Raw genomic sequence first — 19,641 nt, forward strand, 5'->3', positions numbered from 1 at the left:
GATGTTGTCCTTGCTGTGGTCTCAGGGGGACCACGAGGGGAGGAGCAGAGCAGGGTGTGTGTAACGGGGTCCTTTTGTGGGGGTGGAATCCCTCAGTAACCCCGGGCTTTGAGGCTGTGCCGTGTTTTGCTGCCCAGAAGCATTGAACCCCACAGTGCCATCACCGTGCAGCATCTCTGGGCTCCAGGCTGTAGCGAAGGGAAGAGTCACTTTTCCCCCATTCTTTTCCCTGCTGCAAATGTATTAATTACTGCTTTAGGCCCAGCAATGCGGGCAGTTGAAAAGCAGGCACAAATTGCTCAGATCCATAACGTCTGATGAGATTTCAAAGCACTGAAGAGCAGCAATTGAATGCATTCCAAGGCCGAGGCAGGCAGTGAGTGCCAGCAGCCTCCTGTGATGGAAGCTCGATGTGATGCAGAGTGTTTTGAGGGTCTGGGATCCCACTGGTCTGGTGGGACTGGGCTGGGGGAGCTGCCTCTGCCCCCTGCTTTCCATCCCCAGGAGGGACAGGCAGAGATGCTTGTCTTGCAGTGAAGTGCATTGAGATTTGCTACATGTGAGGATGCATCAGGGCTGTTCTGGGGTGACAAAGTGGGATGGTGTCCCCCAGTTTACCCATGAAGAAGGGGCTGCAGCAGCTGGCTTGCCAGTTAAACCTCTGGGCTTGGAGACCTCATCTGAACGGCCTCATTTAGGAAAGGGAGGTGGGAAATAGCTGTGTGGGAGGTGGGTGCTCCCTGTTGGTCTGTGCCAAGAGATGATGGCAATGAGGGACCCGGTGGCAACTTGGGCTGCTGTGAGAAGGAGCAGCCAGAGGTGCCCAGCTTTGGCTTCCTGCCCCATCTTGGCCGTGGGTTTGCAGCATCCCTGCACGTCCCTGTGCCAAGCAAGCATAGGGCTGCTGCTCCTCATGCCAAGCCATTTACAACATACCCCACAGCCAGGCTGCGTGTGCCCCGATGCCCTCACAGCACCCAGGAAGTGCTCCCAGCCCAGTCGGGTCCATGCACATCTCTGTTTGCAGCACGGCTGAATCAGCCCCAGCTTTCCTCCAACCCAATGCATTTGCACAGAGCTTTGCAGCTCCGCAGGGAGCCCGGGCAAAGCGCTCCCTGATTGATGGTGTACGTTAGCGACAGCAAAAGCTTATTATCTACCTGCAATCAAGAGGGCACTTGAGTGCTGCGCTTCCCGGAGCAGCTGTGCTCCCACCGAGCCCGTAATGGTGGAGATTAAACCCTGACCTGTGTTTGACAACACGTGTTAACCCCACTGTAATGAGAGAGTACCGGGAGAGCGGCTGATGGATTCTGGGAGGTGACACCGTGGGAAGGGGGACGTGGCCACGTGCTGAATATTTCCCCCTGTGATGCTGTGGGACTGGGCTGTCCCAGCTGGGAGGTGCAGATCTGGGTGCAGGAGTGCTTGCCTTTCCCATGGCAGGAGTGCAGCTGGACCCATGCTGCGTACTGGAGGCTTCTTGCTGCAAATGCTCTGCACCCCTTGGTGCTGCCCATCAGCGACTCTCCAGTCTCCTGCTCCTCTTTGGCTCTCCCTCAAAACTGGGGGAGGAGAGGTGTCCCCAGAGCTCAGCTCCTGCCCCCTCCCCAGCCGTGGGGCCCCGCAGGCAGGGCGCAATGCTGCACTGCTGACTGAGCAGGGAGAGCAGCCACTGCATCCCCATCACCGCCTCCTCTCTGCTCCTTTGCCATAAAGGAGTGTTTTGACTAAATGGGTTTTTGCATGGAGACAGCAGGAGCATCGTGGCAAATCCCCTCCCTGCAGCAGTGGGGGGTATGAATAATGCAGGCACTAAAAGCCGGGGCTGCTGGAGCACTGAGATGCTCACGGCTCTGCCCTGCCCCAGCCTCCCCCACTGCCATTGGCCTCTTTTTCCAGACCATTAATTAAGGAGAAAAAAAATATATGTAATTGGTCTTGCCAGCGTTTGCATGATGGGTGGAGGAGGGCTCTGGGGCTTTCACCTGGGCTGCTTCTGTGTTGCTATTTTGGAGTACAGAGAGCCCCAATTAGCTCTAATAAACTGGAAGTGGTTGCAGACGCTGCTGTCTGTCCTTAGGGCAGTTTTCCAGCCTTGCTGGAGTTCCCTCCTTGCTTTTCCCACCTGCTGTCCTGGCTACATCCTGCTCCCGTGCCCTGCTCTCTCTAGCCGCTGCAGTAATAAGTTCCTCATTATGCCCTAATTGGCCGTATCCTTTTTTTGTTACCATCCTCATTAGTGTGATTTAACGGAGCTGCTGCGTAACTCAGCTACTTCTGAATTGCCATCGATTTCATCTCCTTTCCTATTTATTTATGGGCCCATCTCTTGTGCCACCTCCTCGTCCCATGCATGCAAGCAGCCAGCCCTTTCTGCTGGCAACATTTGTCCCCTTATTTTTCCTGAGCACTGACGTTGCTCTAAGCAGATGAATGAGGACTGAACGCATGGGGAGAACCCAGTGCAGACCCCTCGCTGCTGCCCTGGGGAAATCCCAAGGCTGGATTTGCTGCAGCCACAGTGAGAAGGGGCTGGTGCTGCAGATGATGAGTGCACACTTGGACCGTCGTGTCCCTGTGCTGCCCACCTGTGTGCATGAGCACGGTGTGCATTGCAGGGAGCATCGCAGTGTCACAATGCTGTGCTGGCTTCAGCACCGTCACACAAAGCGTGTGCTCCTGCTTGACCGCACCGGGCTATTGGAAGGCTCTGGTGTTTGCAAACTGCTGCTTTGCTTGGAATTTCTCCTCCTATTGCTATGGAAACTGTAATTAAGCTGCATTGGCTCCATAGGCAGAGCCACCGTCCCCGGGCAGTGATGTGTCTGTCCCGCTGGCGCTGCCGGCTGCTGCCCGCCGAGCTGTCCGGGAATCTGTTTATCCAACTCCCTCCTCTCCATCCATCTGGCTCCCCAGATGGGAAACAAGCAGCAAATTGGCCCAGTTTCTTCTTACCGGAGGAAAAAGACCATGAAACGTCTCGGTGGTTTGGCTGCATTGGGAATGCAGTGAGCAGAGCCCCCAGCCCAATTGGAACATCCCCTCTCTGCCAGCGGGCTGCAAAGGGGCAAAGGACATCGTTTTGCTGGAGGGGCTGAATCCTCCTGTCCATCCTCCTGCCTCTCTCCTGTGCTGTGATCTGGGGAAGCTCAACCCTCTGCTAATTGCTCTGACCTTTGCTTGAGCAGGGATCTTCTAGTGGCAGGTGAGTATCAGCTGTGTCATTTGCCATGCAAATCGACACCATCAATTACATCCTGAAGGTCCCGCAGTCTTTAATTTTCTCTCTCATCTCTCTCTCTCTTTATTGGCATCTGTGGTAATGCTGGAGCAGGAGGGCCCTGGCTTTTTGGAGCTGAGAACCCAGCAGCCACGTGCAGGGATGTGTCCAGCTGCCAGCTTCCCCTTGTCTATTCTGATTTTCATTAGCTGCTTCTGCACACTGCCCACGGCTGGCTGCGTGGTTGGCTTGGGAGGTTCTCTGCAGCCCAGCAGGAGGAAACTCTGGGCATGGAGTGGGGCTGTGGGATGGGGCTGTCCCCACGGTGGGGAGCAGGAGGGTCTCAGTGCCGGGCTGTCTGTGCTGCAGGCGGTGTTTGCGTGGCCCAGTCCGTCAAGATCCCACGAGAGCCCAAACCTGGAGAGTTCGACAAAATCATCCGCCGCCTCCTGGAAACCTCCCACGCGCGGGCGGTCATCATCTTTGCTAATGAGGATGATATCAGGTGCGGAGGGGCTGGGAGGTGGGGGAGGAGGTGCTGCAGGGTGGGACAGATACGTGTTGGGGACCCCTCCTCACTGCCCACCGGCTCTGCAGCCGTGGAGCTCTCCATGCATGGAGCTGATGAGCACAAGCACAGCAACACCTTGCAGCCACAGAATTGAGTCGAAAGGGACCCTGAAAGGCCACTTAGTCCAGCTCCCCTGCAATGAACAGGGGCATCTGCTGCTAGATCGGGTTGCTCGGAGCCTGTTTGTGTTGTTTGTGGAGCTCTTGTTGATGACGGAGCAGAGTGATTCACATGGAGCTGCCCCTGATTTCCTAAGGATCTAATTTATTAATCAGCAAACATTATGTAAATGTGGGTAAACTGCGATTTGAAATCAGTTTACATCAGACGTGCAAATGCTGCGAGTTTCTTCCTTCCTTCCTTAATGGAAATGTCTGCAAACGTGACATTTACGTGGCTGTGTGTTGAGAAACAGAGGATTTACCTTGCTGTGCAAATGGCAAGCCCCATTAACTAGGGTTTGCAAGCATTTACCCACCCAAACAGGATTATATTGTGTGAAGAGAGGTTTCCACGCCCCAGCTTGCACAGGGCAGAGCATGGCTTTAACCAGGGCATGGGACAGCCCTCATGCACACCTTGGCAGTGCTGGATGGCTCTCTCCCATTCTTTGCCATGAGCTGGGTGCACACAGGCTCTCCAGTGCTGCTCAATTCCTGCCTGCTGCAGCATAACCTGATTTTTTTTTTAAAGCCTAATGTTGGGTAATTAAAGGGGAAATTCAATTACCAGTCAGCAGATATGCAAATGGAGTGGGAGAAGCAGCCCGTGCCCAGCCTGGAGAGGATGGAGGGTGCTGGAGTGGAGCAGCATGGTTTGCTCTCGTGCACCCAGTGTGTGGTGCTGATGGGGTGTTGGGGATGGGAGATGCAAAAGGGCCCCACTCCATGCCAGGCTGTTGTCTCCTTCTTAGAGTCATAGAATCTTACTGAGGGTGCACTCAATGCCCTCATCTGCTCCTTAACCTCTAGCACCCGTTGCTTTCTCTCTGCAGAAGAGTGCTGGAGGCGGCCAAGAGGGCGAACCAGACAGGGCACTTCATTTGGATGGGCTCGGACAGCTGGGGCTCCAAGATCTCCCCAGTGCTGCACCTGGAGGAGGTGGCTGAGGGCTCCGTCACCATCCTGCCCAAGCGTGTGTCTGTCAAAGGTGAGAGGCTGGTTCACTCCTCTCCTCGTTAGCTGTCCTCCTGATGGCATCCCATTGACCACAAGGTTTGTGCTAACACAGCCTTTGTGTTTGGGACTTTGCCAGCCCAGGGGCTCACCCCATTCTGTCCCCTCTTCCCCGGGCAGGTTTCGATCGTTACTTCTCCAGCAGGACGTTGGACAACAACCGCCGCAACATCTGGTTTGCTGAATTCTGGGAGGAAAACTTCCACTGCAAGCTGAGCCGGCACGCGCTGAAGAAGGGCAGCAGCATCAAGAAGTGCACCAGTAAGGAGCGTGGGGATGCTGCAGGGTCGTGTGGGGTCGTTGGGGATGTGAAGATGATGCCCAGGGTGGGCACTAGAAGGGTTTGATTGCTTTCCCTTTATGATCTCTCAGCTCATCTATGTCCTTGTTGCTCAGGGGCTGCCAGCCCAGCTCAAGGAGCTGCGTGGCAATTGGTACTCCATGAATGCCACTGAATGTGTTCGGTTTGTGTGTGTTTGGTCTGCTGTTTGCCCTTGTCTCCTTGCAAACTGCTTTGCTGACGCACCTTTGTGCTGCTGCAGGTGGGGAATGGAGCATCCTTGGGTACTTTGACCCCAGCAGAGCTCAGTGCCAGGCTCCTGACCTTCTCCTTAAACCCCACTGGGTGTTTTTAGCCACTTCCAGCTCAAGCGGGCTTGTAGGGATTAATGCAGCAAACAAGGCAAACAGGGGATCTGTCTTGCTGACAGCGCCGCTGCCGAGGTGATGCTTGGAGGCTCAAGGAGGTGACATGTTTACTGAGAGATGGGAGAGATTTACTGCCTGCCTGGCACTGGCTGAAGACAGATAAGAGCCCGGCAGCTGGAAGGCTGCAGCTGGCAGAACGTGAGGACACGGGCACGTCCCTGCATCCTTGGGAGGGACATCGGTGTGTGGTGCCATGGGATGGACAGACCTGGCCGTGCTTGTGAAGTTTGACCGCAAAGGGGCTGATCATGTCCACACTCTCAGGTATCTGAGAGCCACTGACTTGTGTGGATTGCATCAGGGAATGCCCAGCACTGAGAGATGCATGAGGAGGTCTTGCAAAGCACTGATGTCTTCATCTTCATAGTGATGTAGCATTTAAGCAAATGATGTTTCAGGGCCAAGGTATTAGTGGAGGCAGCTGAAACCGTGACATGGCAAATGTCCTAGGAGCTGTCTATAAATTATCTGAATTTGTCAGGGTATAAATTATCTCCTGAACATTTGCTTGGCAGATGAACGGAGAGGGGAAACAACGCAGGGCCTGAAGTAAATAACCAGCCCATGCGGTGCTGTGTGCTCTGCTTTGCAAGGCTGATGCAAACACCCTTTTGGGGTGGTTTTGCAGTAGGAGTTGTATGGACTTTCCCCATTAGCTTCTGGTGTGGAAAGAGCCCAAACCATATAGAGACACAGCAACTTCTCCTTGCTTTTGCATCCCCAAACCAGGCTGCAAGTTGCCCACCAGAGCAGATGGGTGGAGATGGCTGATACCTCTGCTTTCCTTAACAAACAGAGTGGGCTGTCGAGTCCCAGACTCATGGGTTTGTTTTGCTCCTGCCAAAAGCCAGTGTTGGTGATGTGCTCGGAATCACTGCCAATCCCAAAGGCTCCTCCACTGCTGGAGAAAGGCCCTCAGAGAGGTGACCTCAAAGGCCCCTCACGCACTTGAAAATTAATTATCAGCCCTGTAGAACGACACACGACCCTGCTGTTATAATCAGCGAGGTCACATCCCTTTTGCAGCCCTAATCGACAGAGAGATTCATGGAGATTTATCGTCTCCGCATCGGGAACGCAACATCATGAACCTCAGCATCCTGCTCCGCATCGTCTCCTCTCAGCATCGGCCCAATTCCCATTGCGGTGGGTGGGCTTTCAGGGGCAGCAGTGGGGCTGGGACACCCCCGGGGGCTCAGCGCCTGCATGCAGTCTGTTACAGCCTTGCTTTAATGGGTAATTATCTTGACAAGATAGAGTGGCTTGTCTGCGTGCTGAGATGAATGTGGGGAGAGGCCCTACGTTGAGGGAGAAGATTAATAGCCCCTGTCAATAACATGGAAGAAAGGATAACTTGACGGGTTTCGCATGAGTAATCCCCACGTAGTCCAAAAGCATTTTTATAACTTAGAAGAATGGGTTATAAATCCCTCTCCTTGATATCATCTTTTCTTGTTGGTCAGTTCACTATCAATTTGCCTTAGCGTGCTGTCAGCTGCACCTCCATGCCCGGCGCTGCTCGTTCCCATCCCAGCATGGGGACACAGGGGTATCATCCTTTCCACCCCGTGGAATCAGGATGAGTTTGAGTGCCCTCGGATGGAATGCTTGTGTCTCTGTGCAGGATGAGGGCTGTGCCTTTTGCTGGCAGGGAAGCTCTCCTTCCATCTGCCCGGGGTCAGGCCTCCCTGGTGCAGCATCACCTCGTGGGAGATGCTTTCTTAGCTGTAATTAACAGCGTGTTACATCGATCGATGTCTTCTGTTAAATGATGAACATGTTTCCAGTCCTATTAAGGGTGGTTATGACAGGAGAGGCAGGCAGCTGTTGCTGGCAATTAGTGGGTCCTTACAGCATCCTGCAGACGGGGCTGGCAGGGGATCAGTGAATGGGGCTGCTGGGGGGGGACACGAGGGGCACAGGGGATGGGGGACTGGGAATGTGACAGAGGACATTGAGTGGTGATGGAGGGTGCCTGGATGGTCCCTTGGTGCCAATGGTGGACAGGGTGAGGATGGGATGGAAGAAGCAGCTCAGCCCTGTGTCCTGTCCGGGGATGTGGGGCTCTCAGCTGCATGCCCCGTGAGCAGCACTGCTTTTGTGTGTCCACAGACCGGGAGCGGATTGGCCAGGACTCCTCATACGAGCAGGAGGGCAAGGTGCAGTTTGTCATCGACGCCGTCTACGCCATGGGACACGCTCTGCACAACATGCACAAGAACCTGTGTCCTGGCAAGGTGGGGTTGTGCTCCAGGATGGACCCAGTGGACGGTGTGGAGCTGCTCAAGTACATCCGCAGTGTCAACTTCTCAGGTCTGGGGCTCTGGGGAGCCCATCCTGCTTGCTGGGTGTCCCCTGCCATGGGTGACACAGCACCCATAACTTGCTGCCTTGCATTGCTGCTGGCAGAGGTCCCTCAACATCACGCTGCCGTGCCCTTGTCTGTCCTCAGATCTGTGGAAACGCATCTTTTCCTCCGCTCCACCTCTTTAATAAACATTTTCTGTCTCGTCCTCCTGATTGTTTCTATTTATCTCCTCTCTGTGATCTCCTCTGCAGTGTCTCCTGTTTATTTCTCCCTCTTGCTTGGTTTTTCTCTCCCCTCCTTTTACTGGTGTTTATCAGTTGACTTAACACTAAAACTATTTCTCACTTTTTTCTTAAAAGAAGTGCTAAAATGGCCATCATAACAGCACTCCTTACCTGGCGCTACCAATAAATCCCAGCTCTTGGTGGGACTGCTGGGCTGATCTGTGGCTCCCCATATGGTCCTTGCATCAGCTCAGGCTCAGGAGTGGTTTCCTTTCTTTCTTTTCTCCCCTTTCCTTCCTCCTTTTCTTTCCTTTTGTCCCCACTTCTCTCTCTTCCTCTTCTTTTCCCTCTTCTCTCTTTTCTTCCCTCTTTTATCCTCCTTTTCTTCTCCCTTTTCTCCTCTCTATTTTTTCCTTCATTCCTTTTTTTTCCTAAGCACCCACCCTGAGCCCCAGCTGGCACTGACCTGGCTGCTTACAGCAAGTATCCCACATGGGGTGGAACACCAAACCCTTGGATGCCATCACTCATGGCACCCTGTGCTGCGTGGAGCTCTGGGTGCTGAGCTGTCCCTCTCCTGTAGGCATTGCTGGGACTCCAGTGACCTTCAATGAGAACGGAGACGCTCCAGGACGTTACGACATCTACCAATACCAGATCAGGAACTCCACTCCCGAGTACAAAGTCATTGGGCAATGGACCGACCACCTCCACCTGAAGGTAAGGCAGGGGATCGTCATGCAGCATCTGAGGCTCAAGGGTTGTGTGGATGCAGAGTAAGGCTGCCAAAGCTGTGGTTTGGCAAACTTCAGCAGGCGTCTGGTTCCAGCATCAGCTAGAGCACCTCTTAAGTGAAGAAAGGTCGAGGGAGCCTGGAAAAGGGGAGGCTCTGGGGAGACCTTATTGTGGCTTTCCAGTCCTAAAGGGAGCCTATGAACAAGAGGTAGACCGACATTTTGGGTTGTCTGATAGCGATAGAACAAGTGGGAATGGTTTTAAACGAAAAGAAGATGATTCAGGTTAGATGTTAGGAGGAAGTTCTTTACTCAGAAGGTGGTTTGACCCTGGCACAGGGAGCCCAGAGAAGCTGTGGTGCCCTATCCCTGGAGATGCCCGAGGCAATGGATGGGGCAGACTGTTCTGTTGAGGGTGATAAGCCCATAGCAGGGGTTGGGACTGGATGGGCTTTAAGGACCCTTCCAACCCAACCATTCTATGATGTGACATGATCAGTGGACCTGGTGCCATCTTGCCCCACAGGTGGAGAACATGCTGTGGCCAGGGGGTGGGAGCCAACTCCCCAGCTCCATCTGCAGCCTGCCCTGCAAGCCAGGTGAGAGAAAGAAGCTGGTGAAAGGCATCCCCTGCTGCTGGCACTGCGAGCGCTGCGACGGGTACCAGTACCAACTGGATGAGTTCCACTGCAAGCGCTGCCACTTCAACGAGCGGCCCAACGAGAACCACACCAGCTGCACCCCCATCCCCATTATCAAGTTGGAGTGGAGCTCCCCGTGGGCTGTGGTGCCCGTCTTCATCGCCATCGTGGGCATCATCGCCACCCTCTTCGTGGTGGTCACCTTCGTGCGCTACAATGATACGCCCATTGTCAAGGCCTCGGGGAGGGAGCTCAGCTACGTCCTGCTGACGGGCATCTTCCTCTGCTATGCCACCACCTTCCTCATGATCGCCGAGCCTGATCTGAGCACTTGCTCCTTGCGCCGCATCTTCCTTGGGCTCGGCATGAGCATCAGCTACGCTGCGCTGCTCACCAAAACCAACCGCATCTACCGCATCTTCGAGCAGGGCAAGAAGTCGGTGAGTGCCCCGCGGTTCATCAGCCCCGCTTCCCAGCTGGTCATCACCTTCAGCCTCATCTCGCTGCAGCTCGTGGGCGTCTGCATCTGGTTCATCGTGGACCCGTCCCACTCTGTCATTGACTACGAGGACCAGCGGACTACAAACCCCCACTTTGCCCGGGGCATCCTCAAATGTGACATTTCGGACCTCTCCCTCATCTGTTTGCTTGGGTACAGCATGCTTCTCATGGTCACCTGCACTGTGTATGCTATTAAGACCCGTGGGGTCCCAGAGACTTTTAACGAAGCCAAACCCATCGGGTTCACCATGTACACTACTTGCATTGTGTGGTTAGCCTTCATCCCTATCTTTTTTGGGACGTCGCAGTCAGCAGAGAAGGTAAGGCAGGTGGATGGGAGAGGTGTGGCTGGTGGACCTGTGGGCTGCCAGGAAGGGGCTGAGCAAGGAGAGATGCTTTCTTATGAACCATAGAATATCTTGAGTTGGAAGGAACCTATCAGGACATGGTCTTGTTGGCTTGGATATCATGGTAGCGATAGGAAGCGTTGATTTGAAGCCTCTTGCTCCACTGGGAGCCTCGTCTCATTACCCCTCACCCCCTTTTTCTGCACACTGTAGTCCCCCATTGTCCCTGTATGCGAATCACACAAGCTGTGATGGGACGTGTGGCCCCGAGGAGCTCCGAGTGCCTCTTTGCAGCGCTGTGCATGGGGACAGGATGGGGGATGTAAGCAGTGGGTCTGCTGCAAGCCCCCCCTCCCCATCCGCCTCCCTCCCTGTGCTGGGGGCAGAGCGTGAGCTACCAGCCTGGATGAAACCCGCGCTCAAGTGAGAACAAAGGGAAAAATCTCATGAATGAGGAAAAAAATCCCCTTTGCTTGCCAGACAGAATGGGAATCGCGTTTGTGTTACACACCAGCAGCTCACGCCTGCCAGCCCTGCGCTGCCTGCGACAAATAAACCTCGCTGCTGCTATTCCCTACAAATCCCTGGCATCAGCATCCCCAGGGTGGCTGCCACTTGGATTCCCCTTCTGGATCCATCACAATTAGGGTAATTATCCCCTGAGTGTGTCCCCATTGATGCCGAGCTGCTGGAGCAGTGCATTTGTATTGCAGGAGGGCTGGGGTTGGCTTGCTTTTGCTGTGGACTTTGCACGTGTCCTGGAGTGCTGGCTCTGCTCAGAGCACCTGAGTTTGCACTCACACCTTAAGCTTTGCCTCAGCTAGAAAATCCCTTACCAAGCCATCCCGCTCTGGCTAAAGGAGTGAAGGAGAATTAAAGGAAACAAATGGAGCCTCTCGCAGCATTTCCATTTTGATGAGATGGCAGGGGAGATACTAACAAGAAAGCAGGTTTTTTAAGGAATTATTGCAAAACAAAAGCTCCCTTAAAGCCGCCTTAATGTGCTCGGCATACTGTGGGTAATAAAGATGGAAATGATAATGATTGTAGATTATGCGCAAGGTTGCTCACCTCTTCACTGCAGCTTGTCATGGGATAATTTAGGGCTGCCGAAAGCTGGCTGTCAAGTAGCAATTCGACAATAGGCTGTGCCTCACTTCGGGGGCTTGTAATGTGCTGGGCTTCTCTGTTATTAGGCTGCTAACAAGCTGATTAGAGGCGGAAAAAGTGATGTTCCCAACTCCCCTTGGATGTGGCTTCGCTTTCTCAACGCCTGTCACTGCCGAGCTGTCCCAGGAGGGCTGGCGGTGTTTTGGCACTGGATGAGGATGTGCTGCTGTAGGTGCCTTCGTGGAACATCCCCGGAGTTTGGGGTGGCTGCAGGGAGAGGAGCAGCCAGAGGGATCAGGTTGGGTGCTGCTTGGTGCTGCCAGCTTCAGTGTTTCCGCTTTGGTTTGTGGTTCAGGCATCCAAACAGTGTTACTGTGCAGCCTGCACGGTGGGCTGGAAGCTGGGGGTGTTCATATGGGCATTGCCCCACTGCAGTGCTGGAGTCACATGGGGTGCCTTTAGAAGGGCCACCCTCTCCTCTGGGTGCGCAGTGTGGGCTCTGCTGGAGTTTTTGGGATGCTGTGGGGCAACCTCCCAGCAGTGCCCAGCTCGTCTACCACAACCCCAACTGCGGATGAAAATCCCCGTTTGCCTTTTATTTCCCTTTGCCTCGTGCCTACAACTTTGCATGGAGGTGGCATATTATTACAACAAGTCCCCCAAGCCTTTGCTCAAAAGAACCTCTTATCCCCACCGATCCCAGCGGATTACAGAAATAGCAAGAACAGAGGATCTAAAGAAAGAGACAATTTCCTGTGCTGATAAGGCAGCAGCTGAACAGTGGTGTCATTGTCTGGTGCTCTGTTTATCACATTTGCTTTCAGCAAGGGAAAGAGAGAGAGGGAGAAGATGAATAAGGAGTGTCCAGCAGTTTGCTTAGTGCTGCTGGGGAAGGGATAAGTGGGATTTTCCTTCCCAAGCACCCACTGCAGGTGCTGAGATTGACACTGCTTGCACAGCTTGCTCGGCCTCTTGCAATGTGTGATTGTTGCCAGATGATGCTGAACGTGGGCCATTGGTGCCTGGGGTTGGGGATCTGCGTTGGGTTATTTAGGGCTGACGAGGTCTCTGGATGCTGCAGCATCTCGTCTCAGACAAAGGCTGGTTTCTCTGATCCAAGCAGTGAAGAATGGGATGCTGCTGAAGGTGGAAGCGTTGTGTCCTCTGCCACCACAGTGCACATCTCAAAGGGCTCTGGGGGCAGATCAGCTGTTCTTAAGAACACATGGGGGGCCTGGGTTGGAACCCAACAGAGTAGGAACCAAAAGTGCAAGAGATGGTCGTGTTGTGGTGTGGCCAAAGCTTCTGCCATGCACTGAGGGAACTTCTTGCTCCCGGGGCTCCAGAAGATGCCACCAGGAGCTGGGACACACCAGTGGGTGCCTCTGGGTTCTGCCTGCAGGATCTCATGGAGCAGCAGCAGCAGAAGCCCCGTGCACCACATAGCTGCAGGATGAAGTGTATCAAACCTCCTCGTTAGTGATCTGCAAAGCAGCCCCAGCATCTGTGCACAGCTGGAGTCAAACAAACTGTGTGCACAAAGCACACGAAGACCTGGAGCTCATCCCTGATCAGCCAGGGGAGACCCTAGTGTGAGCCATGCAGCGCAGGAGGGGATGCTGATGGGGATGGGAGGAGGGAAAGGATCCTTTTGCCTCTCATCGCTGCCTGCTTGAGATGCCCCTGGCTTGCGAGGAGTCTGCCAAACACCTTCCATAGAAAAATGGATTATTCTACAGTCAGATTAATGGGCTTTCATTTTGCAAAACATCTGTCACTGTTAGTCCTGGACAGTGAGCGTGAAATTAGTTTTGACTGCAGAAAGGCAACGTCGGTGTGTAATATGTGACTTACATGACAACGGCCCATGGACCAGCTGGGGAGTGGGGATTGTCTGGTGGGAGGTGGTGGGGCTGTGGGGTGCCCCAGGCTTGGGGGTTAGGGTTAGGGTTAAGGTTAGGGTTAGGGTTAGGGTGCCATCACCGTGGCACCAGAGCCACCCATTTCCCTCCACATCCCAGTAAGCCGTGGTGGTCTGAGCTCATCCCTTTGTGTCTTGCAGATGTACATCCAGACCACGACGCTCACCATCTCAGTGAGTTTGAGTGCCTCAGTGTCCCTGGGCATGCTCTACATGCCCAAGGTGTACATCATCCTCTTCCACCCGGAGCAGAACGTCCCCAAGCGCAAACGGAGCCTGAAGGCGGTGGTGACGGCGGCCACCATGTCCAACAAGTTCTCCCAGAAGGGAGGCTTCCGTCCCAATGGAGAGGCCAAATCAGAGCTGTGTGAGAACCTGGAAACACAAGGTAATGTGGCTTGTGGTGGTGGGGCAGCTGGCAGGCTGTGCTGCATGAGCGTGGGCAAGAGGAGTGCTCTGGTTACCTGCAATGGGAGAGCATCATCTTCTGCCCACTGGCAGGGCAGATTCCCTCTCCATTTGTTCATTCCCACTCTAGTTTTTCATCACTGTAGCCACACGGATGAGACAGGACTGGTTCTGCCCACTCCCTCCATCCCCTCCATGAGCCCACGTGTGTTATCCCATGGGAAATGCTGGTGGGAGGCTGGAATGGGAAATATGCTGCCACTGCTACGTGAGACAGCAGCTGGGGCTTGCTGAAATGTGTGTGCTTGCAATGAGCACCTGGGGAAGGATCCTAAAAGGAAGGCTGTAGGAAGATGGGTGCCCCCCTGGGGGCCCAGTTGGGGCTGAGGCTGCCCTGGGAATGCAGCCAATGCTCTGCTATGGGGAGAGGCCTGGGAAACCCCTAGAAAGGGATTCCAGCATCAGTGGGATGGAGACCAAACTGCTATTCCACAGATAGCCATGATTTCCTTTTAATCCCCCTCTCGCTCCCTTTCCAGTCTGCGCTATTTCACACCCCTTGGCATCTCTGTATAAGCCATGTGTTCACATCTCCCTGTGCAATGACTCTTCTTGGCTGTAGCCCTCTATGTAATGTTTCTCCATGGGCAGTTTCTCTGCTTAATCCACTCTTTCATCGAGCACTGTGAGCTGTGGAAGGCAGCTCTGTGGTCAGAGCCCCGTTCTCCCCATGTTGCAAGTTGCTTTTGTCAGATGCTGTCACAGTTCCTTCTGGTCTGTGGTCCCACACCAGCATAGCAGGAGGTGAGGGTTCCCTTCCCATCCCCTTTTGTCTGTGGGGATCTGTGGGCTCACTGGGAGCAGACCAGCCTCCATTTGGGGAGCCGGGCTCCCCATGTCATCACTATCTGTGGTGCTGTAGGAGCATCAGCACATCACCTCCCTCCAGCCAAGAGCATCTCATCCACAATCCGAACCCTCATCATTCCCATGTGCTCTCTGCTGTGCTGAACATCCCTCTCCCTGTGGGACTCATAGCAGCAGCCTCCGAGGCTGAGACATGCTGGGAGCAGGGAGCTGAGCTCCTGTCTGCTGCGTCTCCGGCTCCGATGTGTCGTGCATAGGGAATTGGGGAGCTGGGTGTGCAGCAGTGAGCTGCAAACCTGCCATGACACTGCTGCTGGTGCAGGAGGCACCGAGGGGCTGTCAGTGCCAGGCAGAGGGGCTGTTCTTTGCTCTGTCACCAGCAGGTCACATCTCCTTAAATAAACAACAGAATGAATAATTCACAGGGCTTTGATACGGGCAGATTGGCTATGAAAACACTGCGGCTAACAAATAGCTCTGTCAGCTCTAATTTCTTATGGCCTATCTAATTGTTATCAGGGAATACCAGTAGAAAATCTGCAGTGAGGTTCATTTATCAGCGAGGCACCGAGAGAGGGAGAGCATAGAAGGGGGAGAGTGGGCATGCATGTGTCCTGTGTGTCCAGCACTGGTCGGATCCATGAGCAAACCCCACACCACATCCCCACTCAGTTTGGGGTCATGGGATGCGTTGAAGAACCACAGAATCATTAAGGTTGGAGAAGTCCAACCCCAGCCCAGCCCCACCATGCCCACTAACTGGGACCCTTAGAGCCACATCCTCACAGTTCTGCACCCTCCAGGGACCAGCAGGGACCGCTGCCCAGCTCACCATTGCTTCTCTTTCCAGCACTGTCCACCAAGCAGACCTACGTCAGCTACAGCAACCATGCAATTTAACTGCAGCGATCTCAACCGCCTGGCACAGAGGGAGGCTGCAGGGGGAGCCAACCCCAGCACTTACAGCAGAGCCCAGCGGGGAGCAGGACAGGGAGGTGACAGCAGGGTCCTGCTCCGGGCCGGGCCGGGGGCTGAGCTCCCATTGGAAGATGATCAACAGCAGCAAAAAAAATCAAATCAAGAAACAATCAAAATAAAGCACCGAGCACCGTGAGGACGCATCCAGCCCCATGGAGGAGCAGCGGAGCAAAGGGGATGGAGCGCAGGGGAAGAGGAGACGGACTGCGGCGAATCTTTGGGTTTATTTTCCTGTATCTTAGCAAAAAAAACCAACAAACCAAACCAACAAACCCACCATTTTCCCTGTTCTGGAATTCGTGAGGTTGTTTGTGGTTGTGCAGAACCTTCTGTTTCCTTTCTCTGTTTGGTTCTTAACCCAATCCTCCCCTTTTCTTTTGCTCCCGTCTTCCTCCGCTCCCCCCCCCCAACCCTCCACTCTCCCGTCTCCAACCAAATTCTCTGTGTTGCAAAAAGGAAAAAAGAAATAAAAAAAAATCTATAAAATTAAAAAAAAAAATAATTAATATATATATATACATATATATTAAAAAAAAAAAAAACACATTAAAAATAACTGGAGAACGAAATAAAACTAAAGTGAAACCCAGACTGTGTTCAAAGTGCTGATTTCTATAGGTGGTTACTTAATGTACGTGATGACCGTATGGATTGAAATCTGTCTGCTTTATGTACCGACCAGTCGAACCAACACACACACACACACACACATGGAATTACAAAGTTCAGTGCCTGGATGTTTATGAATTATTCGATGACTGTGTAGAGCATGATCATTTTTATACGAGGAGATTTCTAATAAAAAGACCATGGTTTTGCACTCGGCGTTTGTTGCCTCTTGGTGACTGTTTGGTGAGGGGTTCTGGGCAGGGGGAAGGTTTGGGATGGGGCTCAGCATCCTTTCTCTGCGGGTGGGTCCATGTATTGGGATGGGGCAGGGACAGGAGGTGGCTCAGCATCATGTCAGGGCAGGTGCTCATGGCTTTCTAGGGCAGGAAGGGCTTAGCTCTCCTTGTTTGCCCTCCCCCAGGGATGGTGCTGGGTGAGCAAAGTTATTTCCCATCTTTTTTCCCCTCTTCACAGGTGACATCAGCTCCACCCCCATCAGGGCCCAGCTGGGTTAATTAGGTTGTCTCTGCCTCATTGCAGCCCTGTCTTGTGTGGAGGATGTGGCCCCAGTGCCAGCTTTTGGAGCAGCCCATTGCACCAGACAGGTGGTGTCCAGCTTTGGGGAGCCTTGGGGTTGTTGCTTCTTGTGCCTCTTTCTGTCTGCTTTGGGAAGGCAGTTGGAAAGGCAAGGTAAAGGGTGGCTGCTCCAAGCTCCTTTTCATTGCTGAGAGAAGATGGGAAGTGGGGAAAGGAGACATGGGCAGGTGCTGCTGCCCTAAAGAGTTGCCTCCAGCTTTGGGGCAGCCCATTGCTTTGGGTGCTCTGCAGCGGCTGGCTGGAGCTCCCCATCCTCAGAGGCAGATTGCTGAGGTGTCCTCCCATCCCTTCAGCTGTGTTCCTCCCAGATGAAGTTCTCTCATTGTTTTGGATGTTCCTAGAGCTAACTGCAGCCCCCTGTCCTGCTGCTGTGCCTGCATGCCCCAGGGGAGGTCTCAGTGCTGCTCTGAGTGCTGCAGGGACTGTCAGCCGTCAGCATGCGCTGCTCCCTGCCAATGTGGGGAGGGCAGAGCACGGCTGGAAGGCAGGAGGTAGGGGAGAAAAAAGGGCTATAATGAAAAGCCTGGAACTTTGATAAGATCACACTTGTCAAAAGAGCTCCTCAGGAGGAAAAATTGCTCCGCTCCTGCTACATCCATCACTGTCTGATCGGATGCGAAATGCTGCCTGGTTCAGAGGGCTCCCAGAAAACCTGAGTTGATGTCTCTGGTGCTGTTTCTAGCTCTGAGTTACCAATCTGCTGGTTTTACAAGCAGGTTTACACCCCAAACTCTGCCTGACAGTGATGGGGATGACCAATCCCACCTTAATTACAGCATCCCTTCGCTCCTGTGAGGGATGCTCTCCTCCTATGGGGGATGCTCTGAGTCCTCTGGAGGAGCTGTGGATGGAGGATGCCTGTTGGCACCCAGCAGATCCCCCTGTTTGCTCTCTGAAGATCCGAGTTGGCTCATGGCAGCTGTTGTAGCAGAAAGGGATCTGAGCTGTGCTAAGGGCTGGAGGGATGGTGGGCTCTGGGCCCCAAGGGCCGATCCCAAAGTGGCGCTTCTGAAGCTTGAGCACTTGGCCCATTTTTGAATGTAGCTTCAAGCAGATTCATGTCCCCCTCTTGCTTCAGGCCCTGTTTGAACACAGTAGCTCCCCTGATTTCTTGATGGATCTGGTGGAGTGTTAAATCAAAAGAGTCCTCATGTGAGCACTTATTTTGGTGTAAGTGTGCTTTGCTGCGATTCAATCTTACTCCTCACAGACTTGCAGCCTAAACGATGTAAAGACGCTCTTAAAACCGACATGCAAAATATTTGCACAAATCCAACCTCGCTGCTCTTGGAAGGGAGTTTTAATTGGCCCCATTTTGATCAGCTCAAAACCTACCCTTGCTGGCACCATCCCTGCGTGCTGTTAAACAGACCTGCATCCCTCCCAGTGCTGGCTGCCAGTCGGTGGCGGATGCAGCGACCTCCGAACACGGCTGGTTAATTTTGTATGGCATTTCATGATACAGCGCCGCTTCATTCCAGACGCTTATTTGATTATGAAAGCTAATTAAAAGGGAGCAGTCTATAAGCCATTGAGATGGATATAAAGCGCTGCAGGTCTGGGGCTGCGGTGCTGCTATCTGCAGAGGCTGCTGGGGCATTTTCGGGAGCTAGCTGGCATCTCTTATGATCTGATTTCGGTTCTGCTTAGCATATTGGAAGACAAGATAGATACTGAGTGTTCTGGTGGGGGGGAATTCCTGGGTTTTGGCACTTTCTGTCTGTATTTTTGGTCCCTGTGCTGAAATCTGTGCTGCTGTTCTACTTGCCTCTTTCTCAGCTTAAAAGCATTGCTCTGATTTTCCCTTTATTCCTATGAAGGACCGTTGAATTTAAATAGCTCTAATTGCTTGAGTTCCCCCCAGGGTTGGCCTGCATGTTTCTTTACTTCTAATGGAAGCTGAGAAATGGGGGAGGAGCCCGTGGTAGCGCTGCCTCCCTGCTCGTATCTCGTCCTCCACCTCCTCCTCTGTGCTCCCCCTTGATGCTTTTGGGGTCCCACTGCCCGTCTTGTTGTGTGTCAGGCCCTGGGCTGTGTGTGCAAGCTTCACCCCAGCCCGTGTGTGTGAGGCAGCAGCGTGGAGCCCATCATTAACTCTGTTCTGCGAGAGGCAAATTACAGACTTCAGTGACACAATTAGGCCAGCTCTATGGGAGATGGAAAAACAAAACCATTTCTATGTAGATTCTCAGCCTCATCTCTTGGTTGCCCACCAGCTGGGGCTGGAGCCCTCCTGTCAAAGCCAGGAGCTTTGAAGGCACAAGAGGGGATTCTGAGCACAACTGTCCTTGGCTGTGGGAAGGCATGGAGGAGGCTGGAGAGCTGCGTTGAACGCAACAGTGATACTGAGGGGATGGGCAATGCCTTGGAACCAGTGGCAGATGGAAGACACACGGTGCTGGGGGCCATGGGACCCCAAAGGGAGGTGGGAGCACCAACTGCTTGGGTTGCCCTCAGCACAGCACCCATGGCCATGGAGGGAGGTGTGCCTGTGGGTCTGCCCCAGCAGTGATGTTCTCTGTATGGCCAAGAGAGTCAATGGCAGATTGTGTTGAAATCTCACTTTAGCGGCAAAAGCTGCAATTAGCATTTAATGAAGCTTCTTGCTTTTATTTTTAGGTAACCTCCGATTCCCTGACTGTGTAATTTAGTCCTCCATTGCTTGGAGATAATTAAAGTATGTCACTATAATTTGCTTTTTTTAAAAGCCTGTAATTAT

At 53.4% G+C, this 19,641-nt stretch overlaps 1 protein-coding gene across 4 annotated transcripts in view; it reads left to right on the forward strand.

Moving 5' to 3' along the window:
• The window catches only part of GRM4 (glutamate metabotropic receptor 4), a 32,986-nt gene extending 16,445 nt beyond the window's left edge, over nucleotides 1–16,541 (forward strand). For all 4 annotated transcript variants that reach the window (XM_072355776.1, XM_072355772.1, XM_072355773.1 and 1 more), the window contains exons 4-11: nucleotides 3,593–3,728; nucleotides 4,789–4,943; nucleotides 5,090–5,230; nucleotides 7,790–7,990; nucleotides 8,793–8,929; nucleotides 9,470–10,405; nucleotides 13,605–13,851; nucleotides 15,589–16,541. In XM_072355776.1, coding sequence (XP_072211877.1) covers nucleotides 3,593–3,728; nucleotides 4,789–4,943; nucleotides 5,090–5,230; nucleotides 7,790–7,990; nucleotides 8,793–8,929; nucleotides 9,470–10,405; nucleotides 13,605–13,851; nucleotides 15,589–15,638 — 2,003 coding nt within the window. In that variant the 3' untranslated portion in view covers nucleotides 15,639–16,541. The remainder of the gene's footprint in view (nucleotides 1–3,592; nucleotides 3,729–4,788; nucleotides 4,944–5,089; nucleotides 5,231–7,789; nucleotides 7,991–8,792; nucleotides 8,930–9,469; nucleotides 10,406–13,604; nucleotides 13,852–15,588) is intronic.
• Nucleotides 16,542–19,641: the final 3,100 nt, after the last annotated feature.

Source organism: Excalfactoria chinensis, chromosome 23 (genome assembly GCF_039878825.1).
Source record: "Excalfactoria chinensis isolate bCotChi1 chromosome 23, bCotChi1.hap2, whole genome shotgun sequence".
NCBI lineage: Eukaryota > Metazoa > Chordata > Aves > Galliformes > Phasianidae > Excalfactoria > Excalfactoria chinensis.